The following is a 21,269-nucleotide window of genomic DNA, read 5'->3' on the forward strand; positions in this document are numbered from 1 at the left end:
ATTTGCGCTGCTTGTCACGGCACTCCTCTCTCTCGTCCGAGCGACATGCGCGATGCCATCGCGACCTGCGGCTGACGCAATGAGGTTGTCCAGCGTGAGCGGCGTGTGTGATGCCGAGACTTTTCTTCCGACCGTGGATGAATGTTTGCATCATCATCATCATCATGATCATCATCATCAGCCTGACTACACCCACTGCTGGGCAAATGCCTCTCCCATGTCTCTCCAATTAACTCTGTCCTTTGCCAGCTGCGCCCGCCCTATGCCTTCAAATTTCCTAATCTCATTCGCCCACCTAACCTTCTGCCGCCCCCTGCTACGCTTGCCTTCTCTTGGAATCCACCCCGTTACCCTCAAGCACCAGCGGTTATCTTGGCTTCGCAGTACATGCACTGCCCAAACCCATTTCTTTCTCTTGATTTCGACTGGGATGTCATTAACACGCGTAAAATAATAAGAAAAATAAAATAACAAAGTACAATAACTGGGCCGGGTGGCCAGTCCGGCTACCAGGTTCATAGTTATTTTTCCAATGACGAACATTATGCAATCGAATAAGTGACACTTGTTCATTAGAACAGAGTTCAAGGCAGTACCGTAAAGGACACAGTAAGATCCGGCTAAAGCAACCTCGGCGAAGTACTTAGTGCAATGCGCGTCCAAATTTCCCAAGCTTTAAATGATTTACGTTTTAAAGCGTACACTCAGCCCTGTAAGGAAAGCGCAGCTATTAGACAAGTTTGGACCGGCGGAGGATAAGGACACAAAGACTTCCGATGCGCTGCCCTGCTCGCAATCACGTGAGCACCAGGGTTCCCCATTGCCTTTGCTGGCCATCCTCTGCAACGCTGGTAATAACGCAGGTATTTAGTGGCTCGGATGGTACGTGGAAGAAAGACAAACTAGCAAAAGATAAATGAGGGTACGGAAGAATGCACGCATGATATTTTCAGTACACAGACGGGGCTCCGAACTTGTCTCCCATATGTTCTTTGCCTTTCTTGCGTCTCTACTGCCGGCATTGTTTGCTTTCGACCATGAACAGCCAAGCGTTTTGGCGAGTGGTTCGTTAATGTCTCTCTTTTCAAAGAGGAAGCAATGAAGGGGACCCTTGTTGGCTTCTTTAGTCGCGGCTTTCAGCGTCCACTGATTTCAAGAGGCAACACGCTGGAGCTGTATTCAACCGGGATATGCAATCTTAAAAGCGAGAAACTATAGGCCCACTCATGGTCCCTCATAGGTAGACGGCGTCGAGTTCGACACATAGCAGCACTGTATAAGGTGGAAAGCCCGGTCTATAGCTGCTTTAAACTGTGAACCAGCCAGAAGATCTCTGCTCAACTATGACGCGCTTTATTTCGGTTACGCCCATATTCAGAGGGAGGGTGTGCTCGCGTGTTCACTTTTATTATGATTTTGAGTGTGCACACTGCACAGAAAAAGTTCGCTGAAAGCTTCGCAGGCTCTGTATTTATTCAGTACAACATACAAGACACGCCTCAGTGGTGCGTACACCCGTGAATTCTTCACATGCCGTAACCGCCCGTGACTTCGACCGCAGCGCCCGTCAGGTAGGAGCTCTGCGGGGAGCAGAGGAACAGGATGGTTTGGGCCACTTCCTCGGGCTCGCACATTCGCCCCAAGGATGTTTTGGTGATCAACACCTTCTGGCGCTCCTCTGGAATCAAATAGCCCATCGGGGTCCTCGTCAGCGACGGCAGCACCGCGTTGCATCGGATGCCTTGGGGTCCCAGCTCCTGCGCCACCGTCTTAGTCAGCGCAATGACGCCCCCTTTGGAAGCGGTGTATGATGATAGCATGGGACTACCGGTCTTCCCCAGGATGCTGGCGACGTTAACGATGGAAGCGTCGGCGACACCCGAGGCAGTCATCGCCCGCGCGGTGGCCCTTGTCACAAGGAAGGTGCCCTGCGGGAATTTATGACATGATAAGCGCCTATATTACTTCACTGGATTTCTTCTTCATTCAACACTCTGCCGGCAGATCAAGAGAGGCAGGCCAAATGAACGGTGTGTGTGACGCTTGATCTGAGTCCGCCATAGGCCTCACTGTGCACCGTTATTCCGATAGCCTGACTGAGGCATACCGGGTGCTTACGCTTGGTTCAGCGACTTTCCCTTTGAACCGCACTGGCCAATATAGTAGATGTTTGGGCACGTGCACGGTGCAATTTGTGAGGTGGGTACGTCGTTATAAGCTTCGAAATGCGCGGCTGGGCCTACCATCGTCCACAATCATTTCGCGCCTTCTTCTCGCGCATTGAAGAGCTATAGATATCGAAACACATGATGTCCTGTGACACTGACACAAAGCAAGTGTGAATGAACCAGCTTTATCGGAGGCAGAATGATGTTAGAAGAAGCCATTAAATAACGGCGGTCAGTTGTTTGCAAAAAAAGTTCAATAAGTGCAGTTTTTCAGAATGAAATTTCTTGCTCGGGGAAGGGGGCAGTCCCCTTCCTGAGCATCCTCGCCTAAACGGCAGTCTGATAAGATGGCAGATTTACTTGTCTGCACCATTCATTTTAAACTTCTCTAAATGAATTTTCTCAAAATATTAAGTTTTCGGGTTTTCCCATTAGTCCTCCTTTCAGCGGTATAGTATACACATTCTGAGCGACAATGATACACGGCAGGAAAGAAGATCCTGAGCTACTCGGCGGCTACGGGATCTGTAGCCCCGTTGCCTGCTTGTGCGATGCAGTGTGGCCATAGCATTATTTTTTACCACCTCATAAATACTGCTCTCGAGCATGAGATCGCACTCTGGATTCCTTGTTGCAAGTGGCCTTGTTTCAATATGAATGATCTTGAGAACGCTAGCGGATAATTATAGGTAAGCTGCCAAAGTTTTGTTGTATGCAGTTATGAGTTGAAATGAAATAGCTTTGCTCACTAAGCAAATTTTAGAACTCATCGGTAATCCCAATGAGGACTGAGCGCATCATCTCTTGGAGCTGCGGCGTACTCCGCGCGCTCTTAGTTCCGGGCGGCCGCCACATCCCGGCGCCACTATACGGCACGTCAGTTAGAGTGAGTTAATGAGGGAGTCAGTGAGAAAAACTTTTAATATCAGAGTCACTGGATAAGTTTTCAGAGTACCGCGTTCCTTTTCCCCATGCCGCCTAGATTGGAAGAACTTCTGAGTATGCTTAAGTAGCCATTAGAGTAATGCGATTGCGCTGCTAACTATGCATTATTAGGCGGCCGCATAAAGCCCCTAAACTATCGCACTGAACGAATTTCCCTCAGTAGCCGAGGGGTAGCGTGTTCGGCTCACGGCCCAAGGGGTAGGGGTCCGTGTCCCGGCTCCACCTTTCTTTTCAGGCAATTGCTTTACCTACTAGTGGTGGAATGACGTTAGACCAATAAGGAATTGTGTAGGGGCGTCCTGACTATTTTACTTTGTGATCGCTGTGGCGTGTTTAAATTACTCGTATTAGGCACGTGGTTGTGACGTCACGAACCTGTCGATCAATGGGGGGATTTCGTTGTGCCAGGATGAACCAGCCGGAGTGCCCCCGGAGTCTTCGCCGAACATCCGTTCTAACGCTATCGAGTTGGAACGACGAGCTGGGAAGACTCAATTTTTTATTTCAGTTCGAACCCGAACACACTTGGCCAATGCGCAGCTTTGAGGCCGAATACGTGCATTTATCTATGGTCACTAATGTCAAGGTAAACACCCTGACCGAAAACAAAACCGACCGAGGTTACAAATAACGACGTTTCGGCACTCCACTTGACAATGAGGTAGATAAGGTGAGCATATACTAATGATCTACTAGAAGGGATCAGCCATTCTTTCATGCAATCGAGTCTCATCTGCTGAGCGCTTTATTGTGTACGGAGCTGTCTTGAAGCTGCCCAAACGGCAATGCTTTCAACCTTGTACAGTCGGGGACATTTTTCGCTGGACCACGCGTTCCGTAAACAAAGTCCACAGCTCTGTTGTTAAACCGCCGGCTGGAGGCCATACTTGTGGAGCTGAAAGAACAAAATTTCGGCTTCACCTCCACAAGTGGGGTCTCCAGCCTCCGGATAACAGTGGAGGTAACGGCTTCGTTTGCGAAACACGTGGTCCAGAGACTTTTGTCCCCGACTGTACGTATGTATGTGTAGCTGAAGGTTTTGTCATTAGCCACGTGTTGATTATTCCCGACTGGACGAACCTTTAATGCAGGATTGCATTGAACGGCTACATTTTCACGTAATTCTTTCCGAAGATTTTGTCCGTGCATACGCGTCCGTCCACGCCACTAGAAAACTCGAGGAAGTAAAACACGCGCGTAAAGGTTTATAACTGAGTGGATCGAACCCACGCTTTTTAGGCACGTGCCAATATGGGTAGTGGCAAGGCGGAGGGCTGAGGCCGTTTGCGCCTACCTGAGCAGTCGGCATTGCTTCTACTCTTTTCAGTGGCATGCAGGTTGTCGAAGCTTTTGCGAAGGGAACCCGTTGATGTAATAACTTGCAAAAACAACGGCAACGTTGCTAAAAACGCGATAATTTCGTGCGCAGCAAACTACAAGGAGGAAAGCAAAGATTGATACAAAAGAGGCCGTACTGGAGATAATTTGTATACTATTATGAATGCTCAAGGTCCTCACGACATGACCAAATAGAGGCTATTTTAAAACGTTGCAGCTTGTTCACAGCGATAACCTCATCTGCGACGTCTCCTGATTACTCCTCAAATGCCCCAGGTGCCACCCCGTGCACGCAGGCCGCGTGCCTCGAACAATGTGCCACCTTTGTTGCCGTCGGGTAGGGCACCCCCGTCGACGCCGTAAAACGCTTATAAAAGCTTCTCGGACGCTCGTGCATAGGAATGCATTCCGTGTAGGAGTGTATCTGTGTAGGAGTGTATTCGGTCGTTAGACGCCGCCAAACACGTCGAAACGCTTTCAACGTTATCCAGCGTCCGAGTAAGCGCTAAGTGAAAGGCGCTACCTGCACAGCGCGAAAAGACAAGGACCACAGGAGGATACACAAAGACAGCGCTTGTCTTTGTGTATCCTCCTGTGGTCCTTGTCTTTTCGCGCTGTTCTTCTTGAACATGGCATACCAACTCGTCCAAGCATCAGTCCTAACGAGCTATCTGCACGGCCGCTTGGATCGAACGCAGGGCGGGGTGAGCTGTCCGTAAAGGGCAGCTGAATTACAGCGTCGATATTTCGAGAACACTTGGTCGCCGGCATAAGCAACAGCTCAAACAAAGGCGCAACGAAGTAGCTGCCTGAAATTTTGTTCACTGACAACGCTCGGTGTGTGATCATGGCAACAAAACACGGCGCAATATGTAAGCATGCATTCGTGCCGTGGAGTGGTTTAGGCGTAGCACGCACTAGGCCCGACATTTTCTTCAACTCGTGGAGTTCAGCATCCTCTCCTCTGATCGTGGTTCTGCCACTGTCGTTAGGACTAACCTTCAGGTTGATCCGGATTACCCTGTCGAAATCCTCATCGGTTGTGTCGACGAGAGGCGCGATATGGGCAACCCCAGCGCTGTTCACGACGATGCTGACGGGAAGCGATTCCGTGTCCTTGACGTGGGCGAAGAGTTTCTCCACGGATTCCGATTCGCCGACATCCACAAATGCTCCCCTGTGGGTTACAGAACCTGCGAGGAACATATTTTGTTCCTTGACGTTATGTGCAACATGTAGATGCGAATGCTATTTCTGCAGCGTTTAGCTTTCTGAGACAAAACGTGAGCACACCTAATCTAGAATGTACGGTAGCCTAAAATATATATCATTTTTTTTTTGGTTTTCATCTAAAGTAGAATGCGTAAGCCTTCCTGCACATTATTCAGCGACTAAAATGCTTCTCTGTACTCCACTAGAGCAAGAACAGACCACTTCGGGAAACCAAGTGGCGAATGGGCACGTCCGATTTCTTTGAAACTTGCACTCACTTTCATTTTTGTTCGCATAAAAAAGACGTTGAAAGCGAAACTTTTCTTAAGCTCTGCTAGTCCCTTAAACATTGCAGACAAAGCAAGATAGGAACATGGTATTTTTGTGTGTGTGTGTGTGCGCGTGCGTGCGTGCGTGCGTGCGTGCGTGCGTGCGTGCGTGCGTGTGTGTGTGTGTGTGTGTGTGTGTGTGTGTGTGTGTGTGTGTGTGTGTGTGTGTGTGTGTGTGTGTGTGTGTGTGTGTGTGTGTGTGTGTGTGTGTGTGTGTGTGTGTGTGTGTGTGTGTGTGTGTGTGTGTGTGTGTGTGTGTGTGTGTGTGTGTGTGTGTGTGTGTGTGTGTGTGTGTGTGTGAGAGAGAGAGAGAGAGAGAGAACGCTGGCACGTTTTGCACTCTGCTCTTCTCACCTCGTAAGAGCCGCACAATTTCTTCCCTCCCAAGCGGATATTTTCCAAGTTGCTTGTGGTTCGAGGCTTAGAAACGTGTGCAACGCTGCTTAGGCCACCTATTTCCGCATGTTACCGCAACCACTGTTACAGATGCAGATGGCTAAAGAGCCTTTTTTTCACAACTGCTAGCCCAAGGCACTTATTTACGCCGTAAAGTTCATTTTCCAGCAGCTAGCTCACGCAGAGCTTCCCAAGAAACGGTTCCGGGGGTGAATCCAAAATGCCAGCATGTTGTTTAACCACTTCGTCTTGGAGCATGCTCCAGAGAATGCTTGCTTACAATGCACATCTCTGAATTGCCGCCTGAAACACAGCTCTCACATTCAGCATCGCCGGGGTTCTATATCGGGATATGGCTGCGTGAGGTAGACTGACATTGAAAGTATTCTATGTTGGGAGGGATGGAGAACAGATCACTAAGGAGGCCGTTGAAGCGAAGCAATAAGCAAAGAAGCCTAAAATTGACACTGGTCGCGACTGCATGGCAGGTTAAATATTTATTTCGAATTGTCATTTGTTGCTACATTTCGGGAATTGTTAAAAAAAAAGGTAAGAAAATATTTTTTTCAGCTTAACCTACAAAGAAATTTAAACCTACTCAACTAAAATGCTACAGATTTATGCAGTAGAGTAGCTCCTAGAAAAATTTTTATTAAAAATGCAAGAGAATATGGTTCAGAAAAAAAAAGTTATGAAACTGGAAGTTTGTAACCAACCGTATTACTAGATCATATTACAGACCACAACAGTGTAATAAAAACGAAAATCAACTCGATTCAACCCTGAAAAACTGGAGGGGACACTTAAGCTTTAGGATATGACGCAATAGTGCTAATGAGTTAATGCCCATGTATACAGAATTGGTCATTCTCACCTTAACATTAATATGCCCGTGGGAGTCCTCATACCACTGCTTGGACAATGGTGCAGCGGTTAAGGGATGCGCCCCTGTCGTGCGATGGCAGGTGCTGCCATCGGCGGGTGTTGTGCGACCCAAGTTTCTCTTCACGAGCAACCTCTCGCGATCAACCGGTAGTTTAACTAGCACCTGCCCTAGGGCGGTTAGTTTGCTCACAATCCGGTGGGTACGTTGTGATGACCCCACAAGGTTACGTGACCTAGGCTGCCCACCTAGGTCGGTTCTCCGTGGGTGACTGCCTGGCCCACCCTTCGCCACCATATTTATCGCTCACAACGCCAACAATGCCGGTAACGCTGACTCCTGATTTTCTGCGCAATGGTGCCTTTACGCGATCGCGTTAAAACTGGTTGCTAAGAAAACGAGTCTCAGATATACATTTTATGCATGGGAGGCACAAGGCGTACACGAGCATTAATCATTGTGCACTGTTGAAGTTGATGCCATGAATTAATGTTGGCTGCTCAGCTCAGCCAGTGACATATTTGTAAAGCCGTGTTTTGTCTGTTCAGCAATGCGAGAGTGCCAGATACCCGAGGACAGTTTTTTCTTTCCAGTTCAGTCCTTCACCCTGCATACCCGCACCAAGCGTCCTGCTGCCCATCGCGCCAGGGCACCTGAATTCATGTTCGTTCGAGAGACCCTGTTCTATCGTGGAGGAAATTCAGAAACAACCGTGCCCCACTATTTCGATGCATCTCGAGGAAACCCAGGTATGTAGAGCCCAGCCCAAGGCTATACGCACTGTTTCTTCTAAACATCCGCAGTGTTGCGTCGGCAGTGCGAAGCACGGCATTTTCGAACACCTGCAAATGCTCTTACCGCGAGTGTATAGCGTGTCGAGAGCGACGTAGCGATTCGATTCCGAGGGCCTACCTGGCAGCGATTGGGCCACCGAGTTTGCCGCATCCAGGTTGAGGTCTGCCACGACCACGGTAGCCCCCTGGGATGCAAGGGCGTGGCAGGTTGCCTTGCCGATGCCGCTGGCTCCTCCGGTCACCAAGGCTAGCCGACCTTCCAGGGACATGTTGACTGCTGCTCTCCGCTTCTGCCACTGAGCCCGAAGCGAGGTACACGCGCCGTTGGTTTATACTGCTATGCGAGCCTGCTGGCACGCCCCAGATTCACAGCGGATGCGGCGCATCCTGACCACAAGGCCGTCTGATAAGATGTCCCACAGAGGCTCTTAACTGCCATTGTCTGCGCGACGTTTAGAGTTGTGCAAAACACGAGCGCTTGACTTTTTGGCTTGTGGCCTCTTCTGCATGTTTTTCGCGCTTTGGCCCGTCTCTCTTTGCTACAGCTCCCTGTGCGGAACAGTGCAGTCAGTTTGAAATACGCTCAGCAGATACAGAATTTCCTCTCCACTGGTACCGCTTATATGAAACGGCTTGTGACGCCGTTCGCGGTTCGTTATCTAATCGACGGATATATAAGGTGGAGCGAAAGATGAGAGTCCCCATCTAAAACGTGATGGAGTTTCTAGATAACGTTTGTATGATGTCTGGAGACATGCTGATGCTTTTTCGGTGAACACAGCCGGTATTTTTGTTCGTATAAGCAAAGGAATGGAGTGCGTGCTTTGTGAGTGGTAAATCCTTCTAATGATGCGTAGCAAGATCGACCGACCGATCGACCGACCGACCTGCCTACCTACCTACCTACCTACCTCCTACATCCGCCTTAAACGGCTAGATCCGACGATGACCTTTTCAGTTCCTCGCGGAATACCTCGCCCTATTGCATGCGTTATCCGTAGACTACGTTTAAACGTGGCATTCACGCGCAAATACTTGCACTTAATAGGACAAGCGGACTCCCCGGAATGTACCACATGTGGCGTGCTAGAGACTATAGAACATGTTTTAGTGGCGTGTCCAGCCTATGCACGTGAAAGACTCATACTCGCATCTGCTCTGAAGCCTATGGACACATCGCTCCTCTCTGAGGATTTGATCCTCGGCGCTTGGCCAGATAGTTTTAGAACTGCAAAGGCAACGCGAGCGCTCTCACGCTTTTTGAGCGACACGGACCTTCTCTCGCGTTCGTGATGTCAGAAAGTGTGCCTTGTTTTTTTTAAGTAGTTTTTCATCTGCCTCCTCCCATCATCATCGTCCCCCATCGTGACCTTCTTTTATCTCCTCTTCCCGTCCCCCAGAGCAGAGTAGCAGGCCAGATATTTATTTTTCAGGCCAACCTCTCTGCCTTTCCTATCAATAAACCCTCTCCCTCTCCCTCCTGCCTGCCTGCCTGCCTGCCTAACCTACCTAACCTACCTAACCTACCTAACCTACCTGTCTGCCTTGCCTGCCTTGCCTGCCTGCCTGCCTGCCTGCCTGCCTGCCTGCCTGCCTGCCTGCCTGCCTGCCTGCCTGCCTTGCCTAACCTGCCTGCCTTGCCTGCCTTACCTGCCTTGCCTGCCTGCCTGCCTAACCTACCTAACCTACCTAACCTACCTGCCTGCCTAACCTACCTAACCTGCCTGCCTGCCTGCCTGCCTGCCTAACCTACCTAACCTACCCGCCTGCCTAACCTACCTAACCTACCTAACCTGCCTGCCTAACCTGCCTGCCTGCCTAACCTGCCTGCCTAACCTGCCTGCCTAGCCTGCCTGCCTAACCTGCCTGCCTGCCTAGCCTGCCTAGCCTGCCTGCCTAGCCTGCCTGCCTGCCTAGCCTACCTGCCTAGCCTACCTGCCTAGCCTACCTGCCTGCCTGCCTGCCTGCCTGCCTGCCTGCCTGCCTGCCTGCCTGCCTGCCTGCCTGCCTGCCTGCCTGCCTGCCTGCCTGCCTGCCTGCCTGCCTGCTTGCCAATTAACCTAGCTGCTTGCCTGCCTGCTTTGCCGCCACAAATAGGAGTGCCGCAGTTTTAACGATAGTTTGAAAGTGATTTATTTCCTTTGGCTGCTAAATTACTGATCCAAAAAAATTTATTCCATTACTAATTACAAGACCAGAAAATTAATTCACTACATTTGAAATCACGATAGTAAGTAATTAAATTAGATTAATTTCATTACAGTAGTTCAATTACTGTCATGTCGGACTCGCACTTAATTATATGGTACACGGAGACCTGGTCGGTGCGGGAAGAATTGGGAGTTATCCCCCTTTTTTTGTGCTTTACATTGCGAAAGGACGAATATCCGATTCCATCGAAGGACGCCAACATCTCCCAAATAAAACAAAAACGCTGCCCTATTTCGTGAAGCATGGAAAGAGTAAATAATAGCTTTCGAGAACTGGAGCCTACACTACCAGTCGTTTGAACGCTTAAGTCATCGCTGAGATGGAAGGCGGGAGAGACTATAGCCGTACACCAGACTCTGACGTTTTGCATATCGTTGTCTAAAGACGCAACTTTCCGCTGTATGAAAGAACCTCTACAAAACACAAAGCATTGCGATTTGCCCCTAAAACATAGCGTTTTCCGTATCGTCATATAGTTGTGACGGCAGTCCGGCAATCAGAAAGTCAGCGAAAAAGGCTTCCAAAAAAAGCTCCTCAATGGCCTGAACTGAAGTGAAAAAAAAAAAAAAAACTGAATGATTCGGAGGCGGCGATAGGCACAAGAGTGCTCGACGGTCGTCGAACTGATTGGCAGCAGTTCTTGGCCGCGGTCAATTTAAAGCTGGCAAGGAACCTTCGAGATAAGGAACCAAAAGTAACAAATACAACATGAAAAAATGTTGAATCAGTTGCACGTGGCTGCCACAAATTGAGATATGTCTTGGTACGGCCTCTCGAGCCACAAACAAAATGATAAAGCCGTGTGCTGGCGGCTTTGAACGTGAACGGACGAACAGTATAGGAATTCGCGGCAGTATTTTGAGGGAGCACACTAATCTTGGCGAGGCAGAAAGCCCAACTGATGCAATAAATTCTAGAAGCTCACGAAACCATCAAACAAAACGAACACTGCATCAGTTATGCATCAGTAGCTCTACATTTAAGCGAAGTGGAATGTCTTAATTGATTACGGCGACATTGCAAAGATTTCTGGAGTGGTGCATTTATTTTCCGGTATGTTAGAACTTGATTAAGGATGTTCGTTAGTAGGTAGTGAGCCCACATCCTGTCCACATCTTCTCTTGTGTCTTTCGTTCTTTCAGCGTTGGTTTTATTGGCCAAGATGAACGCCTACCTACTGGCTACGTCTTTTCATTATTCTGCATACTTTACAGTATTGATTAGGCAGCTTAGGCTCATATGACCTAATGTTGTAGTATTATTCGCGTGACGCACATATCTATTTTTCGGAACAAGATTATCTTCTACGGCGCGCCAGAGATGCTCTGCTGTGTATAGCAGTTCTTTATGTCCAGTACAGTGCTTTCACCAGTGATAACTTTGCATGCTCACGTTATGAGGTGTTTGGATGGAGACGGATGTGTGACTCCAACTTGTGTGGAGGCTGTCGAGCGGCTGGCACCAGCTTTTCACAATTGCGCCCTGTATCTTGTCATACTGTGTGTGCGAATGAAATAACGCAATTTCAAACATCAATTTATACTTCTCAGAATGGGCAACAGCAACAATCACACCACTTGAAACGGACACAAAATGAAGGCTATCTCGTCGGAAGCAACTCAGTGCCACCGTTTTCACGGCTCTCGACAACCTTCAAATTCCCAACTGAGCGTTCGAAGCGATGATCTGTCCCACGTGCTCTTTTTTCCTTTCTTGAGTCTTCGTCCTCCGTTCGCGGGTTTTATTTTGGACCATGAGCTGTCAAATGCATTGGTGAGTGGTCGCTTCAATAAGGCATCTCGATTCTCTTTCTTTCGAGAGGAAACAAAAAAGGCGTCTTTGGTCATCGGTCGGTTTATTCGTGGCTGAAAAGAAGCAGAAAAGCCGAAGTTTGGGCAGACGAAGAAGGCAGAGACTGCCTCAGGTCGCGTGTTCACTTTCACAATGTTTTTGACCGGGCAACGTGCACGCAGAAAGGCAGCCTGAATATTTACTACAAACGGCCATTGTAGGCTTAGTATTTATTCAGTACAAAAATACAAGACGCCGAATTCAAGGGCCGCACTTCAGTGGTGCGTACACTCGTGGATTCTTCACATGCCGTAGCCGCCCGTGACTTCGACCGCAGCGCCCGTCAGGTAGGAGCTTTGCGGTGAACAAAGAAACAGGATGGTTTGGGCCACTTCCTCGGGCTCACACATTCGCCCCAAGGGTGTCCTGGCGACGAACTCCTTCTGGCCATCCTCTGAGAGCGCACAGCCCATCGGGGTCCTCGTCAGCGACGGCAGCACCGCGTTGCATCGGATGCCTTGGGGTCCCAGCTCCTGCGCCACCGTCTTAGTCAGCGCAATGACGCCCCCTTTGGAAGCGGTGTACGGCGATACCATAGGAATACCGGTCTTCCCCAGGATGCTGGCAATGTTAACGATGGAAGCGTCGGCAACGCCCGACGCAGTCATCGCCCGCGCAGCGGCCCTTGTCACAAGGAAGGTGCCCTGCGGGGATATACGAGAGAACAGGCGATTATATTTGCTGCGCTTAAAAGAGAAAAGGCTTAAAATACAATAGGTGCTCACGGATGTGCCGGCGATGTACCAAATGAGCCGCACGGGCCTGTAATATGAGTATCGGTACACGGATATGCTGCCACTTGTACCTTTTGCACCAATGACACGCGGCACCCTTACAAAAAAAAATTCTTCAGACAGTCTGTAGACTGTCCACAGACAACGATGGGTTTTTGTTTTTGTTTCCTTTGCCTGGAAAGGCTCGCAGAGCAGATAAGTCATTACTCAGGTTATGTATGCAAACAGGTAAACCCTCGACGTTTGCATGCCCCCTCTCTCTCTCGACATTCCCGACCGCAAAATGAATTTCCGATATGGCTGCAAGTGAAAGAATAGGCTGTATTAGGCATTATTATCTCTGTAGGACTTGCTGCCGTAATGTCGTGTAAAGAATGACAAGTAGAGAAAACTGTCAACACCAGTGGCATCATGTGAGCTACTCTCGCGATGGAACAGACTGCATCTAATACTGGTCACCTACAAGATTGTACACTTAGGCTCGGCCAACTGGCCATGTCGTCCATCATCAGCATCATCAGCCGGACTGCGCCCGCCGCAGGACAAAGGCCTCCCCCATGTCTCATCAGTTCAACGTGCCCTGTGCCAGCTGCCGCCATCTTATTCCCGTAAACTTCTCAATCTCAACCCCCCCCCCCCCCACCTAACTTTCTGCCGCCCGCTGCTACGCTTCGCTTGGTATTCAGTCCGTTAACTTAATCACCTTCAGTTATCTCGCCTTCAGATTATATGTCCTGCCCCAGCATATTTCTTTAACTCGAGTAGGATGTCGTTAACCAGTGTTTGTTCCCTCACCCACTCTGTCCTCTTCCCGTCTCTTAACAGTACACCTTTTTTTCCTTTCAATAGTTCTCTGAATTATCTTCAATTTAACTTGAACTCTTCGTTAGCTTCAACATTTCTGCACCATAGGCGAGTAGCGGTAAGATTTAACTGTTGTATAATTCTCTCTTGGGGGATATTGGTGAACTCTCATTCATGATATGAGAGGAACTGCCGAATGCGCGCCAGCCCATTCTTATACTAGTTCTTTCACTCATGAACTGGATCTGCGGTGGTTACCTGCCCGGTGTACATCTATTCCCATTACCACTTCCAGCACCTCGATACCAACCATGGACCATTCTGCTCAGCTTTCCAGGTCAATGATCATGCTCTGCAGTTCATTCCTTGAGTGACTTAGCAAGGCAATGGCATCAGCAAAACGCAGATTACCAAGGTATTCTCCACTAACTTTTATCCCCAACTGTTCTCAATCCAGGCCTCTGAATACCTTCTGTAAACAGGCGGTAAATAGCACCGGCGCGATCGTGTCTCCCAGCCTGACATACTTCCTTATGGGATTTTTGTTGTCGACCTTAGGGAGGACTACGGCGGCTGTGCAGCCGTTATCGATATCTTCGAGTGATTTTACGCAAGGCTCAGCTGCACCCCGATTCAGTAATGCCTGCTGAGGTTTCGACTGAGTCAAATGCTTTGTCGTAATCTGGGATAAAACAAAGTCGAGGCGAATAGAGCGCTTCTGCAACGATAAATGTCACCCGCAAAACGCCCCTCTCGATATTCACAATGACAAGAATAACCAGCCGCACCAAGAATACAGGAAATAATAATTGCGGTATTGGAGGTGTTATAATGGCAGGCGAAAAAAAGTATAAAAGGGTGCGAAACAAGCGAATCTGGTCTAAAAATCTTGGCTTTCCATTACTTCGACCTCCCGTTTACGAAGCGGATGCTCAAACGCGGAAACCATCGCGGTGCGCTATATACAGTTACTAGTTGAAAGTATTACGTTTGCATACTAGAAGGAGGAGAGGGTAATGAGACCCGAAAATATATATATATATATTTCAGTTCGAACCCAAACACGCACCCAAATGTTAAAATAAAATACTGACCAAAAGCAAAAGGAAGGTTACAAATCACGTTCCTGCTCCCCTCTGGGGCCCGGTTCACAATGAAGATAATGTGAGCATATAACCGCGCTGCCATCTGTTGAGCGCTTTATTGCGAACAAAGTTCTCTTTATGCCACCCAAAACGAGCATATAACCGCGCTGCCATCTGTTGAGCACTTTATTGCGAACAAAGTTCTCTTGATGCCACCCAAAACGAGCATATAACCAGGCTGCCATCTGTTGAGCGCTTTATTGCGAACAAAGTTCTCTTTATGCCACCCAAAACGAGCATATAACCGCGCTGCCATCTGTTGAGCGCTTTATTGCGAACAAAGTTCTCTTTATGCCACCCAAAACGAGCATATAACCGCGCTGCCATCTGTTGAGCGCTTTATTGCGAACAAAGTTCTCTTGATGCCACCCAAAACGAGCATATAACCACGCTGCCATCTGTTGAGCGCTTTATTGCGAACAAAGTTCTCTTTATGCCACCCAAAACGAGCATATAACCGCGCTGCCATCTGTTGAGCGCTTTGTTGCGAACAAAGTTCTCTTGATGCCACCCAAAACGAGCATATAACCGCGCTGCCATCTGTTGAGCGCTTTATTGCGAACAAAGTTCTCTTTATGCCACCCAAAACGAGCATATAACCGCGCTGCCATCTGTTGAGCGCTTTGTTGCGAACAAAGTTCTCTTTATGCCACCCAAAACGAGCATATAACCGCGCTGCCATCTGTTGAGCGCTTTATTGCGAACAAAGTTCTCTTGATGCCACCCAAAACGGCGACGTTTTTAACCTTTTACACATCTGTAACTGAACGTATCGTTCCTGGTTACTTGGAGATTGTTCTCTGCGAGACGAAATTTTTTTTCAGCTTTAAACTTCAGCATCCGCTCCTCTGATCATGGTTCTACCGCTGTCGTTAGGACTAACCTTTAGGTTGATCCGGATTACCCTGTCGAAGTCTTCATCGGTTGTGTCGACGAGAGGCGCGATATGGGCAACCCCAGCGCAGTTCACGACGATGCTGACGGGAAGCGATTCCGTGTCCTTGACGTGGGCGAAAAGCTTCTCCACGGATTCTGAGTCGCCGACGTCCACAAATGCTCCCCTGTGGGTTACAGAACCTGCGAGGAACACATTACATATATTGACGTTATCTGCAGTACGTGACGAGAATGCCGTTTCAGCCGAGTCTCTCTCTCTGTCTCTCTCTCTCTCTCTCCCATAAAGCGTGAACACGCCTGATTAAAGGGGCTCTGAAAGTGGCTCTAACAAAGTTGCGGTGTGCCTGGGATGTTAAAGCACGCCGCTTCACGAATATTGCCCAGGAAGAATTTTTTAATGCGCTTTGTAAAGCTGAGTTATCTGTAGCTAAAATTTGAATTTCAGCATCTTCGCGCCTTTCCCTCTCCTCTAGTCACTTTTTGCACGCTGGAAGGTCGGCGCTACCGGGGGAGAGCTTCCCGACCCGCGCCGGAGCTACGCGGCTTATTGGCCGCGGCCTTGGTAGCTGCCTGAAATAATGTAACCAATAGCCATCTCTCAAGACGTATGTGTACTACCTCGAAGGTAAGAAACGCGAACAGCCCGGCGCCAACACGCCCCGCTGTTGGAATTTCCTTTCACCGCGCTTTTACTTCGGTGATAGCAAAAAGACCCTAGACTCGTCCATGCTGCATTCTAGGACGACTCTAACGTCTTTTTCGTACCACCGAGATAAAAGCGCGATGAAAATAAATTCCAACGGCGGGGCGTGTTAGTGTCGGGTTGTTCGCGTTTCTTACCTTCGAGGTAGTACATGCGAGTGACGGAAGAGGGTGCGAGCATGAAAAAGTCACAGGGAAGGGCTCGCCAACTTTGACGCATGATTGTGGGTCGTCTGCTGCGTGTAGAAGAGTATTATTTGGTTCAGGTGTTCATGACAACACAATGCAGTGATTGAGAAAGTTTGTCCTCTCCTCGGCAGGTATTTCAGAGCCCCTTTAAAGATATACGGCAGCCTAAAAATTGCTTTAAAAATATATTTTTTTTCTATCTAACATCGAATGTCTGAACATTATTCAATAAATAAAATGCTTCAATGCCATTTGTTCGAGCAAGAGAAAGCGGGATTTGGAAATAAAGTGGAACTCTAGCACGCTACGTGTCTTGGCGGTTTGCATTCATTCGGATTTTGTGGAATATAAAGAAATGTCTAAAATCCACTTTCACGTTATATTTACGTTATAATTTATATATTCTTACAGTATAGCGATACCATCGACCCGCAAGCTTGTCAGCGCGTTATCATGGAGCAAAAAGCAGAACATGGAGAGAAGCCCATGCGGTACATACGTGCTTATTCTCGCATGTATCGCCGCCCCGTGCTGTGATAAGGCGCCGGCAAGTTGGCGGGTCGATGGTTTCGAGCAACTGGCCGGCAGATACCGCCGAACGCAGAATTAACACGGACGATCGAGCCTTTCTCTTGAATTGACATGAAAGTAGACATGCAAGTTATTGAATGAGAATGGTACATATATACGCCGCACTTTGTCCTAGAATTGGGTTAAGATTTTTAAAAAATGCTAAAAATAGTGGCTCAGGAACGTTGCGTATAAAACTGAAGATTTGCAACAATATTTCTAGACCCCTTTAAAAAACAAACGAGCAACAAAACAAAACATGCATTAAAGTCCGTGGCAAGAACAGCGCTAGACTGGACCTTAAGAGAAAATTTCTCATTATGCAATGTGAAAGTTAATTTCATGAATTAAGGGGGGACTAGACGTCGAAAACGGATTGCGAAAGTTTGCTGCAGAGCAACTGTAATAAGTGCTATAGGAATTACATTTGCTAGCTATCTTCCCATAGATGCAACGTGCATTAGCGTTAAAAAGTTCATAATTTGTACTAGTAATTTTTATTTTTGTATTTAATTTCTATATGCACCTTTTTCTTAAAATCTACAGAATGCACAGTTGAAAAGTTTTTATGAGAGTATAATCCGCTGTCCTACACAGCTGTTCCGAAAGCATGCGCATTGAACAAAAAAAAACAGATTACATATCTTTTTTTTTAGTCTCGATCAAATTAAAGTGCCATCCCTGAATGGCTTCTTTTTATTCACGAAAATGCAAATGATTTATACTTCGTTCTAGTACCAGTCATGTAAAAGGTACTGGTGAAAAATCTGGGAAAATGCTGCTTGCTTATGCAAAACAGTTCCTAAAAAAAAAGGCACACCTGGCCAGTTTTTAAATATATCGGGCAGCCATCGACCCGCCGGCTTGTCAACGTAGTACAATGCGGTAACATGTACTTATTCTCGCTTGTTTCGCCGCTGCCTGCCGTGATAATGCGCCGACAAGGCGGCGGGTTCATGGCCGCGCGATACGGTTAAAAACTGGGAAGTGTTTGGACATACATTTCCGAAAATGCAGGTAAAGCTATAGTATTCCGACATTTTTTCCACTAGACGAGACTATACATAAAAAAAAGTTTAAAAACTCTGATAACTGAGGAAATGCTTTATCAGCTGGGGGGGGGGAGGAATCGAAAAATTGATGCTCTGCCTGACGCATTTGTAAATCTTCGTCCTGGTGTATTCACCAATGCCGGAGTGCCAGAAAACCAAGGAAACTCGTAAGATGAGACAAAATCAGTCATGCACAAACCAAAGGGTGTTATTAGGCAATTTTAGCTCGATTTTTTCCTCAGTTTAGTCCTTCACCCTACGTAACCGCATTAAGCACCCTGCTGCTTATCGCGCCATAGCATCGCAATTCTGTTCCTTCGTGCGACCCTGCTTCGTCGTGGATAAAATTCAGAAACCCCGACGCCCCACTGTTTCGATGCATCTAAAAAAAACGCAGGTTTGTGGAGCCCAGCCCAAGATTCCGCACTATTTCTTCTAAACATCCGCGGTGTTTGGTTCGGCAGTGTGAAGTACGTCATTTTCAAACACCTGGGACTGTTGCTATCGCAACTGTGAATATCGAGTCGAGAGTGACGAAAGGATTCGATTCCGGGGGCCTACCTGGCAGCGATTGGGCCACCGAATTTGCCGCATCCAGGTTGAGGTCCGCCACGACCACGGTAGCCCCCTGTGATGCAAGGGCGTGGCAGGTTGCCTTGCCGATGCCGCTGGCTCCTCCGGTCACCAAGGCTAGCCGACCTCCCAGGGACATGTTGACCGCTGCTCTCCGCTTCTGCCACTGAACCCGAACTGAGGTACACACACTGTCAGTTTATATTGCTATGCGAGCCTGCTGGCACGCCCCAGATTCGCAGCGGATGCCGCGAAGTCTAGCGACAAGGACCTCTGATAAGATACCCCACAGAACGCCTAGCTAGCCGCTATCGTCGGCACAATGTTTTTCTTCTGCACAGAACATCGGCCCTTTTCGTTGCGACCGCGATTAGCATTGTTTTTTTGCTTATTTTTCGGTCTTCATTCTTTGCCAGGGACTTCTGTGTGCGGCAGTATCGCCGTTTGTTCTGAAAGTGCATGCTCAGCAAATAAAATATTGCTGGTCCGCCGCGGTACCTCTTACACGAAACTGCACGTGGCGTCGTTGCTGATCCATTATCGAATCGCCGGTGGTATAAGTCGTAACGAGAAGTCCACATTAAAAATGTGGCTCGGTTTCTTCTTAACTTGCACATCATGTCTGAAGACGCACTTTGTTATTTCGCTGGTATCTGTTGCTGATCTCTTGCTGATCTGTGAGGGTATCCGTTGCTGAGGCAGCCTTTGTCGTCGCTTCGGCGGTCGATGCCACGCGCGTCTCTTCTTTCAGTGTTTCTCCGCACGTCACACCTCACCCTACACACTTGGCGACGTAGGCACGCCGCACGGCTCCGTGTCTTTCCCCTTTCTGTTCAAGATCACTCTTAGCCCCTGGCCGTAGAATTGCAGAAAATCCGTCGCCTTGGACACACCTTATACGCCAGTGGCATCACAATCTGAACAACATACGGTTCAGACGGTCAAATCGAAGGCACGGGACAAACGGCAGTAGATACTTTTGCTAAACTCACCGCAAGAATCGGTATTGAGTGCCTGCCAGAAAACTCATAACCAAACTAGTCGTGCCTCGTAAGGCACGGACTTGCCAAACTCTCATAGAAGTCCGAGCTCATGGCAGAGAGGTACTCAGGTCCATATCACCCGCATTCTAGGACTGTACCTTCAACAAGGTAGAAAAAAAATGGAGACACTACCGTTAAGTTAGGAGCCCACGGCACCAATGGTCCCCCCCCCCCCCCCCACCCCCCACCTGTTCCCAGGAGCGGTCATGCCCGGGGGAAATAGAGGAATGTACGTCGAGGCGTGACGCCCGCGATTAGGGTGCCTCGATGCCAGCTACGGCACTAATCCTTTTCTGTTCTGGCGCCGAGTCAACTTTGTCCCGCGGAAGACATTCCTTTGCTGTCAACGGAGACGGCAAATCCGATGCGTGGCACTCGATGGAATGCACATGCAGCGATCTGCGCACGCGGAATCACGCGCCCTTCACGTTCCAGGAGGTGCGGGGTCCACTGGGCTCGGACCGGGGAGCCCTGGGCTCCGCCCACTTGCACATACGGTGCCACTGCACTGCCATTGGTTAAAATTGGGCGAGAGCTAGTTTACTAAAGCTCCGCCCAATTATCAAAGGGGTTAAAAACCTGCTGGAAATAATTACTTGGGACGAGCGCGCCGAGTCTCAAGCTCGGCCGTTTTTAACAGCCTTTTTTAAACAGCCTTTTTAAAAAACTGCCCTTTTTAAATTGCCCTTTGCTCACCTGCCTTTTTATGTCGACCCCGTCTTGAATAAATCAGTTTGTTTGCCAAGAAGTTGGAATTGCTGCCCCAACCTGCAGCGTGTCGCCAGACGAGCGGACGAAGGCCGCTAATCCCTTCGTACTGCTAACCGCCGTGTATCGATCACCGGCCAGCGTGCAATCACCATCCACCGCTCGCGACGAGCAACCGACCAGCCCATACCGGCCATACCATCAGAAGGAGGGCAAGAAGTTAACTACTACTAAGCGACTCGAAAATGCCATCGGAGTCACCATGCAACTCATAAAAAGGGTGACAGGACGCGCATATGGGCTCCGAGAGGCGGACACGCTTCGCGTAGTGCACGCCTAAACCCTCAGCCGAATTCTTCATGCTACGCCAAATCGCTAACAGCTAGTGAGGCCCAACAAATAGATTCCTTAATTCGGCAAGCAACAAAGGCAGCACATAAATTGCCGAAAAACACTAGAAGCGACACACCGCCTGTCACCAGTTACGGTTGGGAGCAGGAGAGCATAAACCCGCATCTCACTTGTAGGGAAGAGGGGGGAGACTCTGGACTAGGAATCATTCAGCAGAAATGAATAAAAGAAGCGGTTATAAATAGAAATTAGCGTAAGAATTGGAATAGAACTGGTGAGCGAAAGATGATGGAATCAGAATAGGAACGAAATCATAATTGGAAAAGACTGGCTCGGCTACTGATTCGGAGTACCCGGGTTCGAACCCGACCGCG

At 48.6% G+C, this 21,269-nt stretch overlaps 2 protein-coding genes across 2 annotated transcripts; both read right to left on the reverse strand.

Moving 5' to 3' along the window:
• Positions 1–1,455: 1,455 nt before the first annotated feature.
• LOC144125793 ((3R)-3-hydroxyacyl-CoA dehydrogenase-like) lies at positions 1,456–8,412 on the reverse strand. The gene is made up of 3 exons (XM_077659501.1): positions 8,184–8,412; positions 5,451–5,644; positions 1,456–1,928 (listed from the first exon to the last, which is right to left on the reverse strand). Exons 1-3 carry the CDS (start codon positions 8,332–8,334, stop codon positions 1,527–1,529), a joined length of 747 nt encoding a protein of 248 aa, XP_077515627.1. The 5' UTR covers positions 8,335–8,412; the 3' UTR covers positions 1,456–1,526.
• A 3,851-nt stretch (positions 8,413–12,263) lies between these two features.
• On the reverse strand, positions 12,264–19,040 carry LOC144125794 ((3R)-3-hydroxyacyl-CoA dehydrogenase-like). Its single transcript, XM_077659502.1, has 3 exons — positions 18,782–19,040; positions 15,694–15,887; positions 12,264–12,771 (listed from the first exon to the last, which is right to left on the reverse strand). The coding sequence occupies exons 1-3, from the start codon at positions 18,930–18,932 to the stop codon at positions 12,370–12,372; spliced, it is 747 nt and encodes a 248-aa protein (XP_077515628.1). The 5' UTR covers positions 18,933–19,040; the 3' UTR covers positions 12,264–12,369.
• Positions 19,041–21,269: the final 2,229 nt, after the last annotated feature.

The sequence above is a fragment of the Amblyomma americanum genome, chromosome 3 (assembly GCF_052857255.1).
Source record: "Amblyomma americanum isolate KBUSLIRL-KWMA chromosome 3, ASM5285725v1, whole genome shotgun sequence".
In the NCBI taxonomy this organism is placed as follows: domain Eukaryota; kingdom Metazoa; phylum Arthropoda; class Arachnida; order Ixodida; family Ixodidae; genus Amblyomma; species Amblyomma americanum.

Coding starts and splice junctions, on each gene's coding strand:
- LOC144125794 (XM_077659502.1), bottom strand. CDS start 18,932: ATGTCCCTGGGAGGTCGGCTAGCCTTGGTGACCGGAGGAGCCAGCGGC. Junction 15,888..18,781: donor GGTGGCCCAATCGCTGCCAG/GTAGGCCCCCGG, acceptor TGTTCCTCGCAG/GTTCTGTAACCCACAGGGGA. Junction 12,772..15,693: donor TAATCCGGATCAACCTAAAG/GTTAGTCCTAAC, acceptor ATATCCCCGCAG/GGCACCTTCCTTGTGACAAG.
- LOC144125793 (XM_077659501.1), bottom strand. CDS start 8,334: ATGTCCCTGGAAGGTCGGCTAGCCTTGGTGACCGGAGGAGCCAGCGGC. Junction 5,645..8,183: donor GGTGGCCCAATCGCTGCCAG/GTAGGCCCTCGG, acceptor TGTTCCTCGCAG/GTTCTGTAACCCACAGGGGA. Junction 1,929..5,450: donor TAATCCGGATCAACCTGAAG/GTTAGTCCTAAC, acceptor AAATTCCCGCAG/GGCACCTTCCTTGTGACAAG.